The sequence below is a fragment of the Amblyomma maculatum genome, chromosome 1, assembly GCF_055883805.1.
Source record: "Amblyomma maculatum isolate TAMU_Amacu chromosome 1, ASM5588380v1, whole genome shotgun sequence".
NCBI classification, from domain to species: Eukaryota; Metazoa; Arthropoda; class Arachnida; order Ixodida; family Ixodidae; genus Amblyomma; species Amblyomma maculatum.
This window is the reverse complement of record NC_139344.1, coordinates 79,270,405-79,298,015: the sequence shown is the minus strand read 5'-3', so window position 1 is coordinate 79,298,015 and position 27,611 is coordinate 79,270,405. Positions and strand designations below refer to the sequence as shown.

At 47.2% G+C, this 27,611-nt stretch overlaps 1 protein-coding gene across 5 annotated transcripts in view; it reads right to left on the bottom strand.

The window, feature by feature from the left end:
* Positions 1-27,611, bottom strand: part of Dora (zinc finger SWIM domain-containing dorado) — a 130,539-nt gene that overhangs the window by 7,854 nt on the left and 95,074 nt on the right. For all 5 annotated transcript variants that reach the window (XM_084588407.1, XM_084588409.1, XM_084588408.1 and 2 more), the window contains exons 22-24: positions 27,005-27,326; positions 11,564-12,092; positions 10,264-10,432 (exon numbers count right to left, since the gene is read on the bottom strand). In XM_084588407.1, coding sequence (XP_084444533.1) covers positions 10,264-10,432; positions 11,564-12,092; positions 27,005-27,326 — 1,020 coding nt within the window. The remainder of the gene's footprint in view (positions 1-10,263; positions 10,433-11,563; positions 12,093-27,004; positions 27,327-27,611) is intronic.

Here is a 27,611-nt window from a genome sequence, read left to right as displayed (position 1 = left end):
AAGTTCAGTACAAAGGACTGCCCCAAGTCGCATGCACTCGCAGAAAAGTGGCGCTATAGGGAGTATGCACCTACGCCATCCTGGCCCATTTTGTGGTGCATGAAGCACGGCAGAAGGCTGCAGGCATATTTTTAACATTGTCTGTTCCAGCTTGCACTGCTGAAGCTGCGCTATGTACCACAAAATGGTGCCAGTGACGTCACTTGACCGCCTATAGACGGATGGATGGAATATAGGAGCGTCCCCTTCGAAACGGGGTGGTAGCAGTAGCTATCATGTTCATTTTTTTCCCCATATCTTAATTATTGTTTTAGATTGGTTAACTATACCATCATTTTATTTACTGAATTTTGTTTCCACATTACTAACATTATGTCACTTCTCTGCTTTTAAGCCACCAATCTTCCGGTCGTTTTTTGCTAGCTTCCACCGCCGGTTTATTCACACGGCCACTGGTATCTCTAAACCCCAGAGCTTCAAGAAGAGTGACTGCGCCTGCATCGACTTCCGGATGGATACCATTACATACGAGTATAATATGGTCGATTCTTTCACTGGAGTTACCACATACAGCGCATGAGTCATCTTCATTGTTAAATTTCTTTTTGTAGCTGCGTGTTCTAAGGCACCCTGATCTAGCTTCAAAAAGTAGGGCACTGTCTCTTGAGTTATTAAAGAAAGCTTCCTTCCTGATCTGTCTTTTCCACTTTCGGTACAATTCCACACTCAGTTTCTTTTCCATCAAATTTATCCAATTTTTTTTCCTTCTGTGTTTTTCACGTGTTCCTTAACACACTTTATTTCTTCGTCCTTGCGACCAGCATACTTACTGCTTAGTTTCCTAGTTCTTTTCCTCCATTGTGAGTCAACGCTTTTTAGGTATAGGTATTTAAATACTTTAGCGGCCCATCTGTTACCTGTCCAATTTTCTCAGGCATTCCTCATATACAGTAAAACCTCGTTAATTCGACCCTCGTTAATTCGGAAAATCGGATAATTCGGACAGCCCATCCGGTCCCGTCAACCGCATTTACTTTTCTATGGCGCAAAACTCTCGTTAATTGGGACAAATTTGGCCGCCCTTCGGTTAATTCGGACAGGCAGCGGAGCTTGAATGTATGTGTAAAAGGCGGCCATGAGGGCAGCTGACGATGATGATGATAGTGAATGAGGGATAAGCCTGGCCACTATAGCACGGGTGGCGCTGGTGTTCAACCGAAATGTAACAGCACCATACTCATTGCTATAAACATCAAATGGGAAAAGGCACGATGGGATACTTTTTTGTTTTCTGCTGCTGGTCGTACTTCGCCATTTTCCCTTTGTTTTCTTTGCGTGTGCATCGTAGAGCGCGCTTTGTCTCAGCTGTTGCGAGCGTGTCGTACGCAAGGTGTGCGCTTTTTTTTTTTCGCGAGGTGTGTGCGTCAAGCTGGTGTTGAAGTGTGGACAGCAGTCCCCTGTTCTCATTTTTTCCCGTGGAACAAGCCCGATAGCGCTGCGTTCTTAGGCCCCCGTGATGGCTACCGCGGCCCCAGCAAAGCGGGCGAAGTACTGCAAAGCGAAGGTCTTGGGAGAAAAAGTCGAGATATTGAAAGCCGTAAAGGAAGGAATGCCTCGACAAGTCATCATGGCAAAGTTTAACGTGAAGAGGTCCACGCTGAGCTCATACATAAAAAATGAAGCTCAGATTTTCGAAGCCTACGACGGACAGAAGTTCAGCGACAAGCGAAAAAGACTCCGGACAGCAGCGCACCCAAAGCTAGAAGAGGCACTACTTCGGTGGATTTCTGACACGCGAAATGCACAGCTGCCCTTGAGTGGACCCCTCATCTGTGCACAAGCAGAAAGGTACGCACTAATGATGGACATTGAAGCCTTCCGTGCATCAGAAGGATGGTTTGACCGATTTAAGAAAAGGCATAATCTAGTCTTCCGTAGTGTCTGCGGCGAAAAAGGCGCCGTGGATGAAAGCGTCGAGAACGATTGGAGGGCTCAGCTTCCGAGGCGCCTTGCTGCCTATGAGCCCTGCAATGTATTTAATGCAGACGAAACGGCACTTTTTTACAAGGCTCTGCCTGATAAGACAATCACTTTTAAAGGGGACCCGTGTGTCGGCGGCAAGCGGAGTAAGGACAGAGTGACAGTTTTGCTTGCTGCGAATATGACCGGCACGGAGCGGCTGCCACTGCTGGTTATTGGGAAATCTCAAAAGCCGCGGTGCTTCAAGAATATAAAGCAGCTGCCGGTAGAATACCGAGCGAACAAAAAGGCTTGGATGACGTCGGAAATATTTCAAGCATGGCTACGACAACTTGACCGCGGCTTTTCAGTCCAAAAACGCAAGGTGCTGCTTGTCGTTGACAACTGCAGTGCACACAGCAATATGTCCGGGCTCGAAAACATTGAATTACTTTTCCTGCCACCCAACACCACTGCTTCCCTCCAACCGATGGATCAGGGAATTATTCAATACCTGAAGAGCCGGTACAGGAAGCAGGTGCTTCAACGTATGCTCTTATGCACGGAAGCTGGACGCAAGTATGACGTCACACTTCTAAGTGCACTACACATACTGGTGCATGTGTGGAGAGGCACACCACCGGCAGTGATCGCCAACTGCTTCCGACATAGTGGTTTCGGTGATAGCACCGACTCCATCGGTGTGGACGGCCTCGATGCCAATGAAGATGATGAAGACTACGAAAGCGTTCTGCCATCGAATGTTCGGCTGAGTGATTACGTCGCTATCGACAGTGATGTTGTCGTTGCTGGCCGCCTCACCGACGGTGAAATCATCGCAGAAGCCTTAGGAAGCGAACAGCCCAGTTCCGAAGACGATGACGATGCATGCGATGAACTGCCGCATCACACTGTGACGGAGGCTGTTGACGCCCTGAGCGTTCTGGAGGACATTTGTGCAGGCTCTGCAGACAGCGTACGTGCACTGCACCATTTGGCAGAGGTGCGTAAGATAGTAGTTGCGATGCAAGTTTCTCGCATAAAGCAGACATCTATAACAGATTTTTTCAAAAAATAAAGGTATGTTGGTGTAGGACAGTTCGTTGCGTTTTTTTTTGCCCCTCTCGATAATTCGACATTCGGTTAATTCGGAAATTTTCTCCGGTCCCGCGAAATCCGAATTAACAGGGTTTTACTGTAATATTTTACTCTGAGCTTCCCATACTTCGAAAGATGCCCAGCCCATATCTCCCTGTACCGCCTCATTTGTGGTTTTGTCGTGTGCACCTAGTGCTAATCGTCCAACGGCTCTCTGATTTATTTCTAATGTCGACTGTACCTCTGATTTTAGGCACAAAACCGCATTTCCGAAAGTAAGCCCGGGCACCATAATTCCTTTCAAAATACCCCTCAAAACCTCATACCTGTTGTATCCCCACAATGCCCTATGCTTCATTATCCCGGCATTTCTTTGCCCTTTGGCCTTAAGTGATTGCTCAGGCTTTCCAATGTTTGCCAATTCTTTGTTTACCCATACCCAGAGATATTTATATTCTGCTACTCTGGGTATTTCATGGCCTTAAGACCCTGATTAGTTGAGCCGTTGAAAATCATCAGACCCGACTTAACTGCGTTAAAACTGAATCCTAGAGTGTCCCCTTCGTCTCAGCAATACTTAACTAGAGTTTGCAATTCTTCCAGACTCTTAGCTATACTCCGTTTCATACATCAGGTGCAACGCAGCGAAAGCTACGCAAGTAGTCCGCAAGAAAAAAAAACAGGAGGCGTATCACTACGCGCTCGTTCTGTAGGCGAGTGGTTCCTGCCGAAACGGGCTCTATTCCGAGCATACACGTTTGCAATAACATGCTCCGCATGCATAGACATCTTCACAGAGCGGATCTTATAGAAAAAATGCGCACCAAAGAACCATTTTCTCAAAACGAGATGCGCAGCGCGGAGGGCACAGCCAGCACCATTTGGTGGCACAGCTGGCAAGGTTGCGGGGCAGCAAAACGCGGCACGAACAAAAAAGACATAAAAAAAACATACAAATCAGCCGAATACGACCTTTTCTCCCTAAAAAAGGTGCTTTTTATGAAGTTGATGGCAAATGTAAAATGTATTAGGCTTGCCGACAAAGCAACTATTATTTTTTCTCGTCAAGAGCAGGCACTATTTTTTATCGCGGATGCGGAGAGCGCAAAAAAGAGCTGTAGCTTTGGTAGTGTTGCACTTGATGTATGAAACGGAGTATAGCAGCACAATATCACCTGCATATATCAAACCGGGGATGCACTGCTCTACCACCTTTCCACCTAATCTATATGACAGGTTAAAACCTAGGTTACTTTCTTCCCGCCACGCGCGTTCCCGCCATGCTTGAGAGTAGCTGAATTGAGGAGCGGCAGCATGGTAGGAGGGGGCTGGGTGGCCGACTGGGTTAATGCTCGTTGTTGACGATAATGCCGACATGCTATCGTGTTCCTTGTTGTATGCAAAATAAGGATGTTGAAGAAAAGAAGCAACTTAGATCCCTTGAGCTTTTTTTTTCTTCTTGTGGCCTTGTGTTGATGTGCTCATGCATGGTTCTCACACTGTAGGCGCACTTTCGATCAACTGTGTGCCTGAATTGTAAAATGGCATCTTATTTAGCCTGCTTGGAAAGATTGCAAATTTGTTCTCGGTGCCAAGGCAGATGAAATATATCGCTTACAGTGAGTTATGTTTGTCTGGAGACAGAGATTTAGCCCGTTATACTTAGTGGCACGGGCAGAGGCACCATTTTTTTTTTTTTTTTACTTTTGTCTGTCTTACCATAGAATATGTCTGTAGACTGACTGCGCATCACCTTTTCGCATAAAAGATCTGAAAGAGGATTGCTCCCGATTTTCTTGTTGCGCCAACTCACCCGAGATTACAGCATCATGTATACAAGCTGCCGAGAGATGTTCTACGTTGGGTATATGCCCAGGTATTCTGACAGAACACGTTGCGGCACTTCAAGGGAAATGGAATTCTAGAGTCTTTAAGCATTCAATCCATTGATGAATCGAATATAGTCAACATGTCCAGGCGTAACTGAGATGAGTCTCCAGAACATGGCTTGCAAAAAGTATCACGCAAAGTATACGTGCCAGCAAATTCCTCTACCATTTAGCTGCTCTCGTCTAGCGTGAGTTCGAATGATTGTTGTTGCTACGGTGATGGCGATCACCACGCTGCCTAATTTTCTTTTTATTAGTGCAAGATTTCTTCTGTGAGTTATGTGAGGTGCATCGAAAAAGAGTTCCACCTTAGCTTGTACCACACCGGTTTTTTTCTCTCATCCATATCACTGAAAAATGCTGTTTTTTCGTTTAACCTTCATGGCGCGCCATTAAAACAATGTAATGAGGTAGGGATTGAAACTGTCAACCATTTGGCACTATCCGCAGATCAATATCGCTTGCCTTACCACACTTAGCAGTACAGTCGAACCCGGTTATATCGAACCCGGATATATCGAATTTTGGTTATACTGAACTCACTGAATATCCCCTTGAAAATTCCATGTAAAAGTATAGGAAAGCCGCGTCATATATCGAACTCAATTTCGCCGGTCGTTCGATATATCGAACTTCGCACCACGCACTGGAAAGTGTGCCTTCCCCAAAGACGATCGCATCACCCTCGGCTGTTTGCCGCGTGACTTTTTCAAGCCACGCGCGGAAGGAATGAGAGGGGACAGTTCTGGACAGGGCCGCGCCCATTCCCCAAAGGCGCGCGCATCTGCAGTTATTGTTTCCCGCGCGCCAACACATGCGCCAACACATGACGTTTGCAAGCCATGTGCGTGGGTGTGCCCATTCTTTTGCCGAGCTATCTCTCCTTCAGCACGCGCTACGCATGCGCCAAGCCAGCTCAGCCCGTTTTCAGACAGACGTCGGACGCTTTCTCCAGCGCGTGTTGCGAACCCTCTGCGCGCGGCGGCTGACATGGCTATGGCACCTGCAGACGTTAAGAAGCGGCAGCCCTCTCAGTTTTTTTTTTTTAGTCATCCTTTCTTATCGTTGTGCTGTACGCGCGACGTAGCGTAAGATATGGCGACTGCGGACGTTAAGAAGCGGCAGGCTTTTGTTTTTTTTTTTTCTTTTCTTTTATTTGGCGGGAGCCGTTTATCTTTGCATATATGAATCACCGGACACACGCGGTCTGCTGCTGTGATCATGAGCCTGCCCCAAGCGCAGCGTGATAAATCGAACCAGGCAGTGTGCAATCAAGCCATCACGGGCACTCTGCCAAGTTCGCTCCCCGCCACCAGAGGAGCTATAAAAATATAAAAAGATAAACGCGCCCTGACGTTATCGCTGCGCAGCATCTTGGCACGCTGCCAAGAAATGAGCTGTGGATGCGAGGATCCTAACCGTAACGGAGTGACGCGCCCCATCCCCATGCAAGCGAAAACGCTTGCGCGATTTCTGCCGCAGCGACACAGAAACCTTGTATTGAGCTGTCGCGGTGGCTCGAGCGGCAAGGGGGACGCAGTTCCAACAAGTTTGAAATTTTTCGCTCTGTCGCTGCCGCTCGTCGCTGAGATCGCTCAATCGCTTGCATGTGAGCGAGCTGGTCTGAACGCCTTTTTTTTTTTTTCAAATTTTCGGGTGAAAAAGTGGAGGGTGGGTTTATTATGTGAGTGGACTGATTACGCGACACATGCGGTATCGTTTTTTGGCATCGTAAGTGCCGTCACAAGCCGAGTTTTGTATACCGAATTATCGATATATCCGGGTTCGACTGTATATGTGAGGCTTGTGACTGCGGCTATTGTAGCAAGTGAAACAGGATGAGCGCACAAGTCTTTTATTTTATCTAAAAATACCCAGCCCTATAAATGCATGCATGACATTTTCTGTATGCCCGTGATGCTGGGTACTACTTCCCCTAATTGCTACTCACAAATAATGTTTGTTGTTTTGCAATATGCGAAAAAATAAAAATAAGTAAAAAATAAAAGTCATGCATTATAACTCCACAATGATGACATTTGTGTTCTTTCAGGTGTCAACTTGCTGTGTTCCCTATAAATTCGGACTTTAAGAAATATGTTCGGCAGCTATTAAAAGAAAACCGCCATTCAACATCAGCCTGTATGTGTTCGCTACGTTAAAGAAAGAAAAAGAAAAAAAAAATGCAGCATGGAGAGGAGAAAGACTTTGCTGCAAAAATCCCACATTCCACAAAACATTGCTTGAATACGTGTCCATGAGGAGCTTGAAATTGCATCTGGGTATAGGGCAAACCTCTGCAATGTGACTACGCAAGCTCACTCCCTCTCTTCAAAAATGCACACATGTCTACGGCAGCAAACTCTCGTTATTTCAGCGCTAAATTGCGTGCACACCGGTTAATTTGGACTGGAGACCGGCCGACGCTGCCACTGAAGCGAGTTTTCGTGACACGCATTGCTACAGCGATCATTTCCTAAGGACCAAAACGCTATTTCAGAAACTTACGGAAGGCGGTGCTGCTCTAAACTATATATAATGCTACGGCGCTGCAGAGTGTACTGAAAATAAACATCAAGCGCGCATCGCTATAGCCATCTATCCATCCGTAATTACATTCCGCTAACGTACAAAAGGCGGCGCTCGCTACTGTAATTTCTTTTCTCGGGTGATGAGAGCACTGGAAGCTTTGGAGTGGCCATCTTTTGCATTTTCTGTGAGGTTCTTTGTGTGAAATGTGCAGTACCAGAGGACCCTAATGCTACTGCTTTCTGTCGCGATGGCAGTGCCAGCATCTAGCGACGAAAGTGGAGATCCTTGAAGCGCTGAAGGACGGCACTTCTAGAGAACAGGTGATGCGTCCATTCGACGTCAAAAAGAAGCACGCTGTCAACATACGTAAAAAATGAAGCACAGATAGTGGAAGCTTTTGAAAGTGAGAAATTCCATTGAAGTTGGAAGCGTTTGCGAACCGCAGCCCACTCATCCCTGGAGGACTCGTTGTTGTGGTGGATCGCTACTGCACGTGATGCAAAGCTCCCGTTAAGTGGACCATTGATCTGTGCACAAGCCGAGACCTATGTCCTTCGAATGAATATTGATTCCTTCAAGGTCTCAGAGGTCTGGTTTGCACGTTTTGATGACAGACATGGCCTTGTTCTTAAGGCCGTGTGCGGCGAAAGGGGTGAAGTGTACGAGAACACGGTTAAAGACTGACAGAACGCCCAGCTTAAAGAACACGTGGCAGCCTACGACCCGAGCGATGTTTTTAACGCAGACGAAACTGCGCCCTTCTTCAAAGCACTCCTAGATAAGACGATTACGTTCAAAGGGGATGCGTGCAGCGGTGGAAAAAGAAGCAAGGACCGAGTGACTGTGTTGCTGGCAGCAAATATGATTGGCACGGAGCTCCTACCACATCTGATCATCGGGAAGGCACGGAAGCATAGATGTTTTTAGAACGTTGAGCACCTGCCTGTGGAGTACTGAGCAAAACGTAAAGCTTGGATGACGTCGGAGATATTCCGTGCATGGCTGTAGGACATCAACAGACGTTTCAGCGCGAAAACATGAAAAGCATGAAAAGTCAATAGTCTATTATTCTACCATTTTTTGCTCTGAATGCGAGCAAATAGCACAGAAAAGCAACAGCGAAAAAGAGGCGCAGCTAGCGCAATGGCAGTAGCCGTAGCAGTGCAGTTAACACACTAAACACTTCGACATGGTGTCGCGTAGCGCGGTTTGCTGAAGGTCTGATAGATGGCAGAAATTTTCGCAAAAGGTCTATAGTCAGATGACCTTGGAAAAAAAAAGTTAACAATGGGCTACGCCCTGTATTCCTGCACCGAGCCATCACAACAGCTAACGAAACCAGTTTTTTTGAAGGGACAGAACACTGGCCAAAATATGTCATGAGATTATGGTGGAGATGAAAAGAGCTTGCCTCGTATAGTACAGAACGAGCACTACAATATCAAAGAAAAGAGGCTTTACAATTTTAATTTGCTATTGAAAATCGCATAAAAACAACAGAGGTGCTATCTAGCGGAGAAACCCTAGTACTTTCAGTGTAGCCCCCCACGTGACTACATGTTAGCAAAATATCGCTGATCTTCGTAGCTGCACATTGTTCTTTTTTATTCTAGGAGTGCTTGCCATAATTTATTATATTTTGCGCTCTCTCCAGTGCGTCCTTAAATAAAAACTACCCCTGCTTTTGCGCTGCGAGAGGTATGCTTCCAGGTTTTGCCACTAGATGGCGCCACAGTGTTTACAATTGCGTGAATGAAGCAATGACAGTGCCCACTAAAACTTTCGTCGACGAGGGTGTGCATTATTGTGTCGTAACAGCATTGAGTGTGAAACTGAAAAGGACGTTACTCTTCGCAAAAAATGTTGAAATAATGCCTAGCGAGTGAAATTTATATTTCTTTCGGTACATACTTTTTCGTCGACTACCAGTTGTCATCGCGGTCGCTGCTCATGGTTTCCAGCATCGGACTACATAAAAACGGGCGCACGCATTGGTAGAAAAATTCCTGGTAAAACTTTTCTACAGCGTTTCTAACAAAACCGTTATGGAATCGAACATTTTAGAGATCAATCTTCCCACTGCGGCGAAAAAAAAGCGAGACCTAAATTCAAGTGTTCTGTCCCTTTAATGATTGACAATACCAAACAAGCAAGAGGCACAAAATTCTGGAGCTTATATTTTGTCTGGCGGTTAGCTTTTTGTCTAGGTAACAAGGAAAGCCTCAAGTATTTGTTGTGACGGAGTAATTTTAAGTGGCAGTTACTGCACGCTTGAGTTACTGCAGTTACTGCACGCTATAGCTGCTCTGCTGTCTGCTGTGAATCCAAGAACTGCTAACTGCTACAGGTCAGGTGCCTACAGCAGTTGCGGTAAAGTGTCACTGTATCATGACAGTAACACTTCAGCTCACTGCTTTGTGACAGGCTTTTTTCATATGTACTGCTCTGTACGTCTTAGTGCATTGACACCAAAACAAACTCGAGGAGAAAAACAGTGCTGTAACAAAATTTAAAGCACATTCAGACATAAATTCCTGTGTTATGCCATTTGAGAATTTCAGAACTATTATTTATACAAGTATAACTACTGGCCACGAATCTAAATAACCAAATGCAAGAAATGGAAACTTAAGTGAAATAACTTCCAGCACTAAAGCAATGCTTCTTATACAAGGCAGGCACTTAAATCCTGACAGCATGTTTTCGCAAACAACCATGCGGTCAAATGAAAATAACACGCATTGCTTACCACTATACAGCACGGACAGCAAAGAGAACAGTTTACCTAGTTTCTTGGCCACTCCTAGAAGCCATTTGACATCTTCTCCATAAGGCGGGTTACGTGCATACTTGGCTTGAGGCCTGTCATCATGCACTCTGCGAGCCAGCGTCTCCATGGCAAGTAGTCCCACACGATATGAGGAGAGGAGGTAGTTTAGCTGAGTTTGATTCAGCTAGAAGAAAAATACAAGTGGAAAAATGCGCTCTTGTAGTGCTTATGCAAGCTGAGCACATTTAGCAAGTGTTCATATTATAAACCCTAATTAATAAAAAAAAAATGGTTGTACAGTGAAAAACAATACATAAGCTGCAAAATGCAATTTGGGGTCCCGACTCTACAACTTCTTGCACTCTTATTGCTGGGAAAAACTGGCATTACGTGCTGGTTCTGTCATTTTGTGACAGTATTTTTTCAAAAGGGCCGTTTACTGGCAGATAAAAGTTTAAAAAGATTATAGGTGTTTCACCCTGGTTATATTCATGATGGAGTGAAAGCTGTGCGATAAAACACAGCAGAAACATCGGTTTAGGTAGGAATATCTATTTAAAATTGGCCGAGAAAGTCAGGTCCGAGCGGATGGTAGCGCCCAACTGCAACCTCTCGTTATGGCTAACATGGTAGATGCCTGGGTTCCAGTTTTAAAATGCTTTCAAAAAGAAAATCACACAATCAACACTCCAGCTAGACTTCCAGTGGCGTTGCCATTAGCAGCACTGCAACCAGCAAAAATGATTGCCGATACCTGCGACAGGTATAACCAGTGGAATTTTCACTGGTAGTCTTTATCTTGGTTAACGTCACGCTCGACACTACCCCTGACATCACCTATGTAGCGTGGCAGCTGCCATGTCCACAGAGTTGGACAGAGTATGCTCACTTTATATCACATACCCCCGATATCGGGGTTTGCAGATGTTGTATACAATTGAGAAAACAGACTACCACATGAAAAATCAGGTTTAGGTTTTAAAATGTTCTGCTGTGTCTTTTGTGCCACAGCTAAGAATTTATCAACTTGGGCAAAACCTTTCGAATGATGCAAAAAAGAAAAAAGTCAAATTCAGGGGACTGCCCTTTCAAATGCCCTAAGAAATAGTTTTACTACTGCACAAACGTTTCTTTACAACTCACTAAGAACTCCATGTACAACCCTAATGTACACCACTAAATTATGTTGCAGTTCAATGTTGACCCCAAGAACCGAAGGAACTTTTTTTCCTCCACATACTGCCCAGCCAAACACTACTTAGTAGTTGATGCCAAGACATAAGTCCTGATAACTAGCTTGAAAAAGAGGCCTTACCTGGTGTGTCTGTCCAACTTGAGCAGCGGCCGGTGGTGGTGGCGGTGCAGGAGGTGGTGGGGCCATTGGCAAAACTGCCCGTGCCATCGGCGTCACATGCACGCCAATCATCTGATGGGTGTAGGCCGGGGGTGGAGCCTGGGGAGGTGCACCATGTCGGCTGGCAGCCGCATAAAACTGAGCATGACTGGGAAGTGGAGGATAGTGGTAGGTGGGCGGACCCTGGAGGTAGGCGGGGTGCTGAGTCACCAGCAAATGTGAGTGATGGAAGGTTGGCAGGCCACTAAGGTAGGGGTAGTGAGGTGTCCGGTATGGCAATGTGTACTGCAGTGGTGGGACCATGGGCAGTTGAGGAGCAGGGGTGGTGCCTAGGCCTTCCATGACAAATGGTGCTGCCACATCAGGCAGCCCGTTGCCTTCCAAAGACTGCGCTGCCAAGTTGGGGGGAGAGCTTCCACGAGGCGCTGCTTCCCCTCCAGAGGCAGGAGCATCTCCCGAACCTTGAGTGGTTTCTTCATACAGCTCAAACCTGAATGCAGACATGAAAGCACAGCTGTAGAGTGCAGGCCCCTATAATGACAACTGTGAAGCAAACCAAAGCCCACTGATCCAAAAACTGAACTTTCAGAATAAACAATACTATGAAGCAGGGAAAGTAAGCGCATATGTATTGGGGCTGCATTTGGTTACAATGCACGGGGTCCTGCAACACAAGACATTGCTAATTTCAGAAAACATACTCTGTAAAATTGATTTTTTCATAGCAGCCCTTCATCAACAAGGGTTTTCAATGGCTGAGTTACCACCAGCAGCCTCTGGTGCAGAGGCGTAGAAAGAGCAGCAAGTGGCACAGACTAAAACTAATCTTTCACATAAGCAAGATGCGGCATTGCTGTTGCCAAGTAATGAGGGTGTTGTTAAGAGTATGGCTCATAATAATGCATGCAAACAAAAGTTTTCACAACAGTTTTCTGAATATACAGTCACCAACCGAATTTTCGGACATGCCCAATTTTCCGGACGCCTTCGTGGCACCGCCACAAGCCCCACAGAATCAATGTATAAGGGCATCTGAAATTTCGGAAGCTCGAACCCCCCGCCATACAATTTTTCGGACTTTCTGACGAGACGGAAGGTCTGAAACTGCATCTGTATCATACAAAGCCACCATTTTGGCTATCTCCCAGTCTGCGTACTATGTCACAGCTTTGAACAACTAGACATACAGCCGTACCTAGCCGTCACACACCGATTTGGTCTAGCCACGCTGGCTATGTTTACCAGCGCCTCTTCCGGAGTTTCCGGAAGTGCCGCCGCCGCCGCGATCATTTCGCCTATTCATTGCGAAGACTCATCGCAGACCACATGGTGTTTTTTTGCTACGCTGGTGCATGGTTTTGCTACGTGCTACGTATTGTGCTAAGTGTGCTCTGCGATGTTAGGCCTAGGTGCTTCGACATTTCACAACAAGAGGATTTTGCTTGCCCGCGATGGCCCCCACTCCGTCCTCGTCGATGGCATCGAAGCGTGGAAAACAGTACCGTCGGTTAACGATGGAGAAGAAAGCCACCATTATTAAACAATGAGTGGCCGATCGCAGGCTGACGTGGGTAAGGAGTTCGGCATTTCAAAGCAAACAGTCTCGGATTTTTTCAAGAATAAGGGCAAGATCCTGGAAGCGGTTGAAAAACCATCTGGTGCCAAAAAAAAAAAAAAAGAATGCAAGCCAAGGTGTTCACCCAAACCTTGAGGAAGCCCTCATCGTGTGGCTTAATTCAATGACTGCAAAGCGGTTGCCAGTCTCGGGCGGAGTCTTGAAAGAAAAAGCGGAAATTCTCGTGCTTCAAATGGGCATTGACGATTTTAAGTTTATTGATGGGTGGCTGAGAAACTTTAAACATCAGAATGACCTGAAGTTCAAGGTGTGCGGTGAGAGCGGCGCCGTTGACAATGCAGTTATTGAGCAGCAACGTAACGGAAAACTGCAGTCTTTGTTGCAGCAGTTCTCTGCTGGCTGACAATGTTCTCAACTGCGACAAAACTGGCTTATTTTATAAGATGTTGCCGGAAAGAACGCTTGCTTTTGCTGGTGACCCATGCCACGGTGGCAAGCACAGTAAAGAGCGGCTGACCGTTCTCGTCGGCAGCAACATGTCTGGCAGCGAGAAGCTTCCCTTGCTTGTAATCGGGAAGTCGAAGAACCCGTGGTGCTTTAAGGGGAGATACGGGTTTATTCGAAAATGAGTGATTTTTTTGTTTTTACTTGCTTTGTCAAGTTTAGTGCCTACTTTCATGAAAATAAAAATCAGAGCTGAATTTAATCAGGAGATGGACTGAAATTGAGTTTAAAGAGCACACAGTGGCTGTTGAATGACCGAAACTACGCTATTTTCGAGCGTCCCGCGGCCGGCACAGTGCGGTTCCTTGCCGCTGCGGATCGCGTGAGGAGATCAGCCAAGCCACATTGTCCCAATCACCACAGCGCAAGAGATAATAAAAAAAGAGCATGCTTTCGTCGCGTTTTTCGAGCTCTGCGACTGGTTTTTAAATCACGTGGTATGAATTGGGCATCGCCATTGGCCGCCATGCGCACGCATGTGGCAAAGCCCACTTGCTGGCTCCATGCTACGCCGAGGTGTGTTTCCGAGTGACGATCGTTCGGAAACTTTATCTTCATCGTGGATGAAGCACAATCGAACCAGCGCAGTCATTGAGGAGTGAAATACAGTTCTGTTCACAAATATAGAGGACGTTGGTGAAAATCGAAAGCGGAGGCTCGTCCTGTGACAACTCGACCTGTAGCAGTTAGGCCTAATGGAACCGACGCCGATCCCTCCAGCATTTCAGATGCCTCGAGGGAATTTGAAGCAGCGTTAGATTGTATGAGTGCCTCGGAAAAAAAGATTGGGCATTTCTAAGGTGAGAACATAGCCTGCGGTGAGGAGTCATCTGTCGTTACTGACTTTACAGCACTGAACGCTCTTGTGGGCAGCGCGATTTGCCCAAGCCAGCGTTCAGGTCTTCCAGTGTCCGGGAACCGGCCGCAAAGCGTAGACTCTCTTCGTTCTTTGAACTACTCTGAGAAATCTGCCTGCCCGCAATGTGTCCTTTCCTCAACATACTGATTGCAGTGAGTTGCGGCGTGCAGGGACGTGAGCAGGGATGCGAGCAGAGATTGGCAGCTGGAGCTTGGATGAAAGCTTCGCCGTCAACGTCAAAGCTGCTGTGGCGACTGTTTTATAATAATTGGATATGAGCAGCTAGTGCGATTTTCCTCAATTATTGGACTCCACAAGCCGATGCATCATAGCTTGGCACATCCAGAGAAATAACAATGCCGAAACAAATGTCCTTGAAGCTGACTGCGGAAACGAGCGCAAACCGCAGCACACTGAAGAAAAAAAGCACGTGTCGGAGTCCACTCGCAAGGGTCGTGAGGAAGAGACATACCGTAAAAACCCGCGTATAGTACGAGGTTTTTTTCAAAATTTTAGGATGTAAAATTTCCGCCTCGTACTATATTCGGGTCCCAAAATTTTCAGCCCGAAGTTCGTAGTTCTTGTTTCGTTACAGCCCGGAAATATCATCATCAAGGTTCGCAACGAAGGATGCGCCGTCTAGTGGTGGCGTCAGCTACCTTTCTTTCTCTGTTTACAGTGTTCTAGAACACTCGTTGCGTCGCCATTGTCGCCGTTTTGGACATCGACTAGGCTACTAGGTGAAGCGCGCATGTCAGTGACAATGTCGGGTCCACGGAAGCAATATTCAGCTGCTTTCAAAAGAAAAGTGATAGTAGCAGCTGAGACCATCGGAAATTCTGCGGCAGGGCGACAGTTCGGCGTCACCGAGGGCAGCATTCGTGGATGGAGAAAACAGAAAGAGGCCCTCTTTGCGTGCTCTGGCCTAAGACGAAGTTTCCGGGGGCCAAAAAACGGAGCATATCCGGAGATTGAGCAAGGCCTGACCTCCTTCGTACAGGAACAGCGTGGACGACATCTGCCTGTGAACATCGAGTTGCTCCAAGCAAAGGCAAGAGAGATCGCAGCGGAAAAAAACATCCCACGGAGCGATTTCAAAGCCAGTAGGCACTGGGTGTCTCGGTATATGCACCGCGCTGGGTTTTCGTTGCGTCGAAGGACGTCAATATCCCAGAAGCTACCCGCAAGCTATGAGGAGCAGCTTGTGGCGTTTCAGCGGCACGTTATATCGCTGCGAAAAAATGTGAACTTTCCGCTGGGCCAGATCGGCAACGCCGATCAGACTCCGGTGTACCTAGACATGCCCTCTGCACTCACAGTGCATGAAAAAGGCAGCAGGCAAGTTTGTGTTCGTACGAGCGGAAACGAAAAAACACGGGTGACCGTAATGTTGGCGTGCACTGCGGATGGCCGCAAGCTACCACCATACGTAGTGTTCAAGCGGAAAACTTTGCCAAAAGGTGAGCAGATTCCCAAGAATGTTGTCATCCGATGCCAGGACAAAGGTTGGATGGACGAGACTTTAGTCCTGGATTGGATAAAGTCCGTATGGTGTCGGCGGCCTGGAGCACTGCTCGGTTTACCGTCAATCCTTGTGTTGGACGCCTTCCGCTGCCACCTAGCAGACTCTGTCAAGAGACTGCTACGCGAATCTCGCACCGAGCTCGTCGTCATCCCAGGAGGGATGGGATGACATCGCAATTGCAACCGCTCGACGTATGCATAAACAAGCCTTTTAAAGACGCCGTGAAACGCTGCTACGCTGAGTGGATGAGGTCGGGAGACCCCGAAGTGACTCCATCGGGGCGACTGAAGAGGGCTTCTCCAGCAGTCCTCTGCAAGTGGATCGCGGACGCATGGGCTACCATCCCTGAGGAGCTCATCGTTCGGGCATTTAAAAAGTGTGCAATTTCTAATGCACTGGACGGCACAGAGGATGAGTTCTTGTGGGAAGAGCTGTCCGACAAACTGTCAGACGTTTCACTGTCTTCTGACACTGAAACGGACGACGAGTGAAAACGAGATGCTGTGAAAATAAAGGCCTTCTTCCCTCGTATTATTTGCGGGTGAAAACTTTTTTTTTCCATTTTCGCTACCTCATATTGCACCTCGTACTATACGCGGGTTCGTACTATACGCGGGTTTTTACGGTATGCTGCAGGAAGTTTCTAGTGCCAGTGGCTGCTTTATGGACAATTTTCTTCTTTTTTGAAATAAGAATTGAAGCCCTCTTTTTTAAATAAACATGCAGTTTTAACTTCAAATGCGTTTTTCTCAAAATGCAATTTTGGGCAATTTTCTGAGTTTGCCCTTGTTTTTGGTACTTCTGATGCTCATATCTGAATGAAATTTTGCACACGTTTTCTCTGAGGTATGATGAGTGCACTTATCTCTTTAAGAATAAATACTGATCAGATATTTAGAAGAAAAAAATTAAACATCACATGGTGGTGTCTTGAATATGTAGACTTGCCAGGTTCAAATTTTTCACATCATTAGCATACTTTATATGTACTTTATTATTAGCTTTTGGCACTCTACTGTTTATATACAGTTGAATCCCGCCACAACGAATACCGCCACAACGAAATTTCCGCGACAACGAATAATTTTTTATTCCCTGCGAGTATCCTATAAGAATTAATGGCCTAAATTTCTCTGCACAATGAACCATTTTTGCAGAGCGTTTCCGCTTCAACGAAATTTTCGCGTTCAAAATCGAAACCGAAACTAGTTTTATTGGCGAGAAGTCCAAGTCAAATCCAAAGCCACATTAAGCATGAAATCACGTGATTGCAGTTCCGCCATTTTGGCTTTGTGTCGTGGTCGCGTTGTTCACTCGCTGCCTTTCTCTTCGACAACGACGAGTTTTCATCCGCAGGACACGATGGCAACGCAAGTGAAAAAACGCAAAACTCTTTCCCTTAAGCAAAAAGCTCAAATAATCGCCCAAGCAGAAAGCGGAAGGAAGAAAGCGGCAATTGAAGACTTCGGAATTCCTGCAAGTTCGCTGTCAACGATTCTAGGCAATAAGGACAGCGTGAGAATGGCACTTGCTTCAGGCACATCCTCGAAGCACAAAAAGGTGACGCGGCCCCTCCATGAAGAGCTGGACAAAGCAGTGCATGCGTGGTTTGTGGAAGCACGAGCCAGCAACGTCCCCCTGTCCGGAAGCATCGTCCAGCAGAAAGCCTTGAACTATGCATGCCTACTTGGCATTGATGATTTTAAAGCCAGCATTGGCTGGCTAAACCGTTTCAAGGCCCGCCATAACATCGTTGGAAAAGTGTTGTGCGGCGAGTCAATGTCAGCAGACGTGGACGGAGCAGCTGCTTGGAAGGCGAGTAACATGGCCGGAATTTTAAGCAACTTCGCGCCTGCAGACATTTACAACGCCGACGAGACCGGGCTATTCTACGAGATGTTGCCGGCTAGGACGCTCGACTTCAAGGGGCAGCGCTGTCACGGCGGCAAACACAGCAAAAAACGTATCACAGTGCTGCTTTGCACAAACATGGATGGCTCGGACAAGCGTCCGCCGTTAGTCATAGGCAAAAGTGCCAAGCCGCGCTGTTTTAAGGGAACTCGTAGCCTACCTGTGCAGTACAAGGCGAACAACAAGTCATGGATGACCCGCGCTATTTTCACCGAGTGGATGATGGCATTCGACCGCGACATGAAGCGGCAGGGCCGTAAAGTTTGCTTGCTTTTGGACAATTGTTCAGCGCATCACTCCGACGAAGTCAAGCTCACTAACACGGAGCTGAGGTTTTTCCCTCCCAATTGCACGTCTGTCTTACAGCCTCTCGATCAGGGCGTGATTCTTAGCCTGAAGCGCGCTTACCGCGGGAGGTTAATTCAGCGGCTGCTTTTTAACACTGAAACCGGCCGAGACACGAAGGTGGACTTGTACGTGGCACTGCAGATTATGTCTGCTGCCTGGAGCACACTGGGGCGCTCAGTAATTGTGAACTGTTTCAGGCACGCCGGATTTGCCGAAGGTCGACCCGTACACTCTGCTGGCCTAACACCAGGCGTTACAGACGACGACGAAGAGGCGTCACCGGCTCCGGGGATCGCAGCCGCCTGGAAAACGCTGGGAGAAATAGGAACCGTGCCGCCTAATCTCGAGCTCGACGAATACACCGGCGCTGACGCTTGTGTTGTTGTTCACGAAGATGTGAGTGATGAGCAGATCATAAAAGCTGCCCGGAATGATAAGGACTCTTCCGATGAAGAAGACGACGACGTACAGGAAGCGCCGGCTGCGGCAACCGCCGTACAGGTGATGGACGCTTTTGATGTCATCAGGAATTTCGTTGCTGTCCGAGACGACGATGTTGCAATGGGTTTTGCTGACCGAGTGCGAAAATCGCGTGACGGCGTTGCTCGCCGTGAAGCGTAAGCAAACCAAGCTTACAGATTTTTGGCATTAAACGCCTTTGCTGCTGCTTGGGCAATTCTTTCTGCGTTTCACGTCAAATTTTTGCGATAACGAAGTTCCGCGAGAACGAATTTTTTTTCGTGCACCGTGAATTTCGTTATAGCGGGATTCAACTGTAGATCAAAATGAGCCATCAATGGTGTTTATGGAAGATGAGTATGAAAAAGAGGGGGGGCAAAAGTGTATACAGTACAACCTCGGTAATTCGAAGTCATCGGGACCGCGAGAAATCTTCGAATTAAGCGGGTTTTCGAATTAACCGAACACACCAAGAAATAAGACTTACGCAAAAAAATTCGTTGCAGGAACGTGTTACCTTTATTCGGCATATTTTGAATTACTACTGAAAGTAATCAGAGATGCTGGTTTGCCGCGTCCGGTAGTTTGCGGCTCCTAAGGTCATGCTCTCGAGTTGGTCAAATAGACGAAACATCTCTGAACTTCCACCGCGGCACTCAACAAAACTGCGGATAACGTTCAGCGATCCGATAACTTCACCAAGAGCAGGTGCTCGGGGAGGCTTGTCGGTGTAGTCGTCGCTATCGTCGCTGTCATCGCGCATGTTCGTACCAGCAGTGATCTCACTCTTCAAGTCAGAGTAGCCAGTCTGCTCTTCGCTCTCAATGTTGATATACTCGGCGAAGCCGACTGTGTTGGACTCATCCTCCGTCTTCGAACAAGCGGCCAACTCGGTCTTCGAACAAGCGCTCTTGCCTGCTTCCTGGATCAAGCAGAACTTCTGCTGCAGCGTTAAAGTCTTGTACTTTGGCATTTCTGCACTGCTACGGTCACAAAGCTAGCACTTCTGCACAGTCCCGCCCCAAAAAACGGCACAGTAGCCGACCCCTAACCACAGCGTACAACACAAAGAAATGGCGCAGGCGAGACCGGCGCGGCGGCGGTGGTGGCATACTTGCAGCGTCGGAGGCACGGGGGAAGAGCGGGCGAAGCACACCAAGGGATGGAGTGGGGGTGAGGTCACGTGATAAAAACCGGTATGCCCGCCGTGTTGCAGTGAAGCACGTCTTCTCCTCTGTAGGCGCGTGTTTCGGCGGTGCGCGAGGCGCACTGTGGACTGATTTTTGTGCAGAGAGTGCTCCGGCTGGGGCGCTTCGCCTATAAATCATCACCATTACTATGTGGCTTTGCCGCATAGCAGTCCAAATTTTCGAATTAACCGGGCTGGCGCAGGCCGCCTGTTCGAATTATCCGGCCAAATTTACATTGGAAAATACGGGACCGCAGAAAACCTTCGAATTATCCGGAATTTCGAATTAACCGAGTTCGAATTATCGAGGTTTTACTGTATTTTACACACTGTCACTGAACAGAACAAAAACTATGCAACTTACTATAAAACTAACTGCAGATTTGAAATCAACATATAAAACTGAATTATTAACCAGAGTTTCATAGCTCTAAGTATAATATTAAAGAAAAAGTGTCTTCGAGTAGCATCTCCTCTTAAAGGGGCATTGCTGCCAGTGTTGTACGAAGCCAACAAAAAGGCATGGGTCACTCAGCAGTTGTTTTGAATGGCTCTTTTTCATGCTTTGGTGTTTCGGAAGCCCAATACCTCGTCCTTGACTGCTCTAATCCCAGAAATATTCGTAAAATGGTACGTCTTTTTCATGCATTCGTTTTTTCGGACTGCCTGATTTTTCAGACGTTTTTGCGTTTCCTAGAGGGTCCGAAAAATCGGTCCTTGACTACCTCTGAGGTCATCTCTCCATTAACAAAATCACAAAATACAAAATGGGTGACAGCAAACGAACGCGAACCCATCATTTTTCTTCATGTGAGCAAAGAGCAAGAGCATCACCCACGCCGGCCCTGTAACTTGCCTTCCACTTTTGCCAAAAAACGCTAGTGTCGGGGTGTCCCTCAAATGTGTTGGGCGCCATCGCATTCCAGTGTATTTCTTGGCAAGGCACCAAGATTCCTTCACGGTGTGCGTGTTAGCTCCAGTGGTGTGGTGAAAGGAGGGGGGGGGGGGGGGGGGGGGGGGACATGGCAGAGTGCCAGCAGCTTTGACAGGAGTGTCGGCAGTGCTCGGCTGGGTCCAGTTGCTCAGTGCCTTCCCTTTATCACACAGCGATTGGGGTGGTAGGGTGGGCACATGCCAAAAAATCATTGGAACGTGTGTAGTAGCAAAGGCCTTTTGAAGGGAACAATGCTAAAAGCCCGCATCATGATCGTGGATGATGGCATGCTTTCTTTGACGACTGATGGGTGGAAGGATGAACGACTGGTGTTAAAAAAAAAAAGTCTACTTCTTCCTGCGTATCGAACACTCTCCTCAAACTACATACTGCACCCGCTAAGCTGCTTTAGGGGCTTTGTCGAAGCAGTGCTCGATGCTTAGGTGCATCACATACGGTACCCCTTTGTCGGCAGTGTGAACATTGATCAGAAGTTTGGTCACTTGGTACTTGTAGTAGACCTTTAAGTTGGTGATAACCCCTAGTCTAAGGGCTGCAGCTTTGCTCAACTGTGCACTGATGTGATGTGCACTGTAGCTGTCGAGCAAAATCAGTCACTCTTGCTATTTCAAACAATCTCTCTGCTGTTTGTGAGCCACTTGCCAAAGATGTCTTGCATCATTCATGCCCCCTTGCTGCTCACTTATGTCACTGGCATTGAGGGCATCTTGCCAAAGCTGCACAGTTTCTTTGCTTTGACAATGGCCAAGTTTTTGTTCAAATCATCTATGTTTGCGCAGGTCACCATCAAGATCTGGATTCTGCTGGTTTTGCCTCCCACAAATTTATCAGTCTTGACCTCAAGAGTCTTCATTCGATGGCAGCAGTTAGAAAAACTGTCCCATTTCATCTGCACTGTAGATTGATTTGTCGGAATAAGCAAAAATCTAATAAAAGCGATTGGCCATCCACTGTTGGATCGATCCTTCAATAGATGCAGCCTACCCAACGATGTTTTCACACGACGGGCCTTTTTTTAAACCACACCTTTCTCTTTCCTATTAAGGAACTGGTGCTTGAGAGAAGACATAGCCAAAAAATTAAGAATTTTAACAGGGGGAAGTCAGAGTTGGTTCTGAGAAATGGGATAATCAAGTAGCTTCGTTGTGCAGACAACATGGTGCTGTCAATGTGGGCAGAGGATGAGAGACAATGATTTCATGCCTGATCATGCAATAGAACTGCTAGTAAGGCATTTGTTGACATTTAAGACATATGTCATGTAATATATTAAGGGGGGACGCGGGCTTTGAAAGTCGAAAAATCGCGAAAAAGTCGGCTTTTCAAAAAGTACATATCTCGGCTGTATATGTTATAAACTACCTTTCCTATAATTATAAACGCCTAATTCATCGTGGAACTGCTTTAAATTAAATATACAACTGGGCGCGGCAGCCCCAGAGTCGCGAGCGAATGGCAAAAGTACCCAAACTTCGCACGCGCGCCATTTCTCTGCCGCTGAACCGAGCGCCGCCATCTTGTCTTGTTTTGTTTGTGAATGCTTGCCCTTTTCCATACTGCCTTCACTGGCGGCGTCCGCGGTGTAGCAGAAGCATGGCTCGCTTGTGATTGGGGGCCTCAGAGGGATTGTTGAGCTTCCCGCGTCTCGAATTCGGGCTGTGATTAGACAAAGCGCGCGCTCCGTGAGAACGCGGGGGATCGCACGACTGCTATTGGCTGCTGCGCGTGCTGACGCGGTGGCCCCTCCCCGGTGCGTCGTCTGCTCCGGCTGCCTACTGAGCTGGCGTTCTTTGTGCGCTCGCTGAATCACTTCCCGTTTCACCATTTTGAGATCGCCGTGATCATCGCTCGTTACGAATTCTGGTGGCGTGTTTTGAACGGTTATGTGCACTTTGTGGATTATTGCACGGTTGGCCACGATGCACGCTAAGAAGTTCAAAACACTACATATGTCGTCGTTCTGTCAATGCCGTCCGAAAATCGCGAAGTTAGTGAAGGGCGTTGCCAACGGGCGCAGAGACGCTTCTATTAGTGCTGCTTCTGCTACACCACTACTAGACCGACTGCGCTGCCACCTCCAACTGCGTATCTTTCGCGTCAACGTAAGGAGTCGGCGTTTGAAGCGTGCCTGCTGTACCGACCATATCAACCTCGGCCTCCCGCATCGCGTCTGTCACCGCAAGCGATAACGCGTCGCCAGCGTCGTCCGCTGTTCGCATGAAAATGCACTTTCCGAGGGAATCAGGGAGGTGGAGGCCCAACAAGCTGCAGTGAAAAACAAACTTTAGACTTGAAAATGCTGTTTTAAACTTGAAGGGCCATTTTCTCAGAATGAATTTTTTTCATGGTATGGTTGCTTATTCCCGCAGTATTTCTGGAACCGCTATTCGGATTCCCACCTGTTTTTTTTTATTGTGTGCCTGAATAAATTTCCGAGGGCAAGTCAAGCTCATTTTTTCAAATTATTGAGTCTGGAATTTATAATAAACGATCAAAATCAGGCTAATGCAAGTCCAATTAGTGGCATTAACCTCAATGCACTGCTAAAACTTTCGGCAGGGAAATTAAAAAAAAGGGCTCTGTCTTGCCCTGTGGTACCTATTCAGGAACCTTCATAATGAATTTCATAGTGCCAACATATTTTCCAAGTTCACCAGGCATGGTACAAGGAACCCATGTGAACCATTCTGATATACTTCTATAACTTGAGTACCAATGTGTGCAGCTCCATGAAACTTTGCAGTTATTCAAATAGCTGTGCCATGAGTCTACCCTGAAAATTTCATTCAATTATCTCAAGAAACAATAAAGTTTGTATTCAAAGGTAGCCTCCCCCCTTAAAATTATGTATCAGCAATTCTATAGCAATTTTTTCATGCCTCACATGATCTGAATACCAAATACACATCACAGCCATCACTCAGATGATAAAACCGAAACAGCATAAAGGCTTTTATAAAGGAAGAAATTCAATTATGGATTATTTAGCAGTTGTAGGCAAATTACACATGGTAAACTATGTATTCTATTTTTAACATGCCATTTGAAGAAGAAAACACCCAAATAAAATTTGATGTCTATAGTTCTTTACAGGTGCAGAAATGCAAAAAGGTTGACAAAACTGGTGCAAGGCTTTGTTGGACACTGAAAGCAGATGATGGACTGGCTAGTGCTGAACATGTAGTAGTTGAACCACAACATGAAAATAGATCTGCACATGGCAAGTGAGGTGCTGCACGAGACATGGATGAGTGACTGCCAGAGCCGTCGCCAACTGTTTTCGACATGAGTCATCTGCTGCCAACAAAAGCAACTATGACACCGACGAGTGAACAAACCATGCAGCTGCACCCTAAGATGCACCAAATCAAACAGAACTGAAGTGTCATGAAGGCTACTCCATGAGGCTGGCATCGTGCATGAAGGTGAATCCTTCTTAAAGTATATGAGCGTGAATGCTGATGCAGCAACAAAGCAGCTGAATGACGATGGCTTCGTGCTTGCTGTCCGGGCATAAGAAAAAAATAACAAATGTGTCAAGCGAGACAACACTGTCCTGTGCATACGACAGGCCGACATTATTCCATGCATTGGGTGTACAGTTGAATCCCGCCACAACGAATACCGCCACAACGAAATTTCCGCGACAACGAATAATTTTTTATTCCCCGCGAGTATCCTATAAGAATTAATGGCCTAAATTTCTCTGCACAACGAACCATTTTTGCAGAGCGTTTCCGCTTCAACGAAATTTTCGCGTTCAAAATCGAAACCGAAACTAGTTTTATTGGCGAGAAGTCCAAGTCAAATCCAAAGCCACATTAAGCATGAAATCACGTGATTGCAGTTCCGCCATTTTGGCTTTGTGTCGTGGTCGCGTTGTTCACTCGCTGCCTTTCTCTTCGACAACGACGAGTTTTCATCCGCAGGACACGATGGCAACGCAAGTGAAAAAACGCAAAACTCTTTCCCTTGAGCAAAAAGCTCAAATAATCGCCCAAGCAGAAAGCGGAAGGAAGAAAGCGGCAATTGCTGAAGACTTCGGAATTCCTGCAAGTTCGCTGTCAACGATTCTAGGCAATAAGGACAGCGTGAGAATGGCACTTGCTTCAGGCACATCCTCGAAGCACAAAAAGGTGACGCGGCCCCTCCATGAAGAGTTGGACAAAGCAGTGCATGCGTGGTTTGTGGAAGCACGAGCCAGCAACGTCCCCCTGTCCGGAAGCATCGTCCAGCAGAAAGCCTTGAACTATGCATGCCTACTTGGCATTGATGATTTTAAAGCCAGCATTGGCTGGCTAAACCGTTTCAAGGCCCGCCATAACATCGTTGGAAAAGTGTTGTGCGGCGAGTCAATGTCAGCAGACGTGGACGGAGCAGCTGCTTGGAAGGCGAGTAACATGGCCGGAATTTTAAGCAACTTCGCGCCTGCAGACATTTACAACGCCGACGAGACCGGGCTATTCTACGAGATGTTGCCGGCTAGGACGCTCGACTTCAAGGGGCAGCGCTGTCACGGCGGCAAACACAGCAAAAAACGCATCACAGTGCTGCTTTGCACAAACATGGATGGCTCGGACAAGCGTCCGCCGTTAGTCATAGGCAAAAGTGCCAAGCCGCGCTGTTTTAAGGGAACTCGTAGCCTACCTGTGCAGTACAAGGCGAACAACAAGTCATGGATGACCCGCGCTATTTTCACCGAGTGGATGATGGCATTCGACCGCGACATGAAGCAGCAGGGCCGTAAAGTTTGCTTGCTTTTGGACAATTGTTCAGCGCATCACTCCGACGAAGTCAAGTTCACTAACACGGAGCTGAGGTTTTTCCCTCCCAATTGCACGTCTGTCTTACAGCCTCTCGATCAGGGCGTGATTCTTAGCCTGAAGCGCGCTTACCGCAGGAGGTTAATTCAGCGGCTGCTTTTTAACACTGAAACCGGCCGAGACACGAAGGTGGACTTGTACGTGGCACTGCAGATTATGTCTGCTGCCTGGAGCACACTGGGGCGCTCAGTAATTGTGAACTGTTTCAGGCACGCCGGATTTGCCGAAGGTCGACCCGTACACTCTGCTGGCCTAACACCAGGCGTTACAGACGACGACGAAGAGGCGTCACCGGCTCCGGGGATCGCGGCCGCCTGGAAAACGCTGGGAGAAATAGGAACCGTGCCGCCTAATCTTGAGCTCGACGAATACATCGGCGCTGACGCTTGTGTTGTTGTTCACGAAGATGTGAGTGATGAGCAGATCATAAAAGCTGCCCGGAATGATAAGGACTCTTCCGATGAAGAAGACGACGACGTACAGGAAGCGCCGGCTGCGGCAACCGCCGTACAGGTGATGGACGCTTTTGATGTCATCAGGAATTTCGTTGCTGTCCGAGACGACGATGTTGCAATGGGTTTGCTGACCGAGTGCGAAAATCGCGTGACGGCGTTGCTCGCCGTGAAGCGTAAGCAAACCAAGCTTACAGATTTTTGGCATTAAACGCCTTTGCTGCTGCTTGGGCAATTCTTTCTGCGTTTCACGTCAAATTTTTGCGATAACGAAGTTCCGCGAGAACGAATTTTTTTTCGTGCACCGTGAATTTCGTTATAGCGGGATTCAACTGTAGTGGGACTGCCGCCCTGCCATAATGACTACAGAGATGAACTTGATACAACTGCTGATGCAGAGACTTCAGCTAAGAATCAGCAGCATAGCACGACTTATTTTTCGCGCCAATTACATGAAGAGCAATCAAATGAATTCTGATGTGCTTGAGTGCAGTTTCTCAGTGCATGCGAAAAATGCATATCATCAAGGATGATTAGAACTTGACCATGGACACAGACACTCGGCTGTGATGGGAGCAGATACCTCAACGATGGCTTACATATAATAAGTACATTCTTGCATGCAAGAATTAGTCATTAATTTGTCAGTGGCTAGAACGAACTGTTATAAAAAAGAGATGCAGTGCCCTTCTGATATCATTGCAATGAGTATTAGAAGAGACTAGGCAAATGGATTACAAAATAGCTTCTGCTTAACACTTCCACTGAAAGTTGGGGAAAAAAAAAAGCTGACCAACGCACCATCTGCGAGCAACGTCGAAAAGAACCTCGGGGTAAACGCCGCCTCCCTTGGCAGCCGACTCCACTGCCAAGCATGCACGCTCAAGCACAGCAGGTGACTGTTCCTTGCACTGGAGTAGGGCTCGCTGTATCTCGTTGGGGTTGAGAGCATGTGCATGTGGTAGGCAGGAGAGAGCCAGCTGGGCAGCTGCCCGCACCATGGCAGGATCCCGGCCTCGTGATGCTTTGTCAGCCAAGGATGCCACTTCTGGAGGAGTCAGGTGGCCTTCCCATGTGTCCATTAGAAACATTAATGCACTGCTGCCAATCTCCATGGCTTGTCCTGAAAGATGCAAAAATTATGTTCAACATTTTACGCTGCCTCGAGCTCTGGTTTAGAAAACATTCCCTAACATACAAAAGTGTCCCAAAATACCTCACTGAGACCTTTCATTCGGCTAAGGCCACTATTACAGTAGACATGTTAAACAAACTCTAAAGATAACAGTGTCAGAACATTTAGTTCTTTTTGCACATACTCAATAGAACTGATTTCACTAGCAGTTGCGCTGCGCTAACACCGCTGCAATGCACTCTGGGAGTTGTGGTACTCTGGCCAGCGGCCATG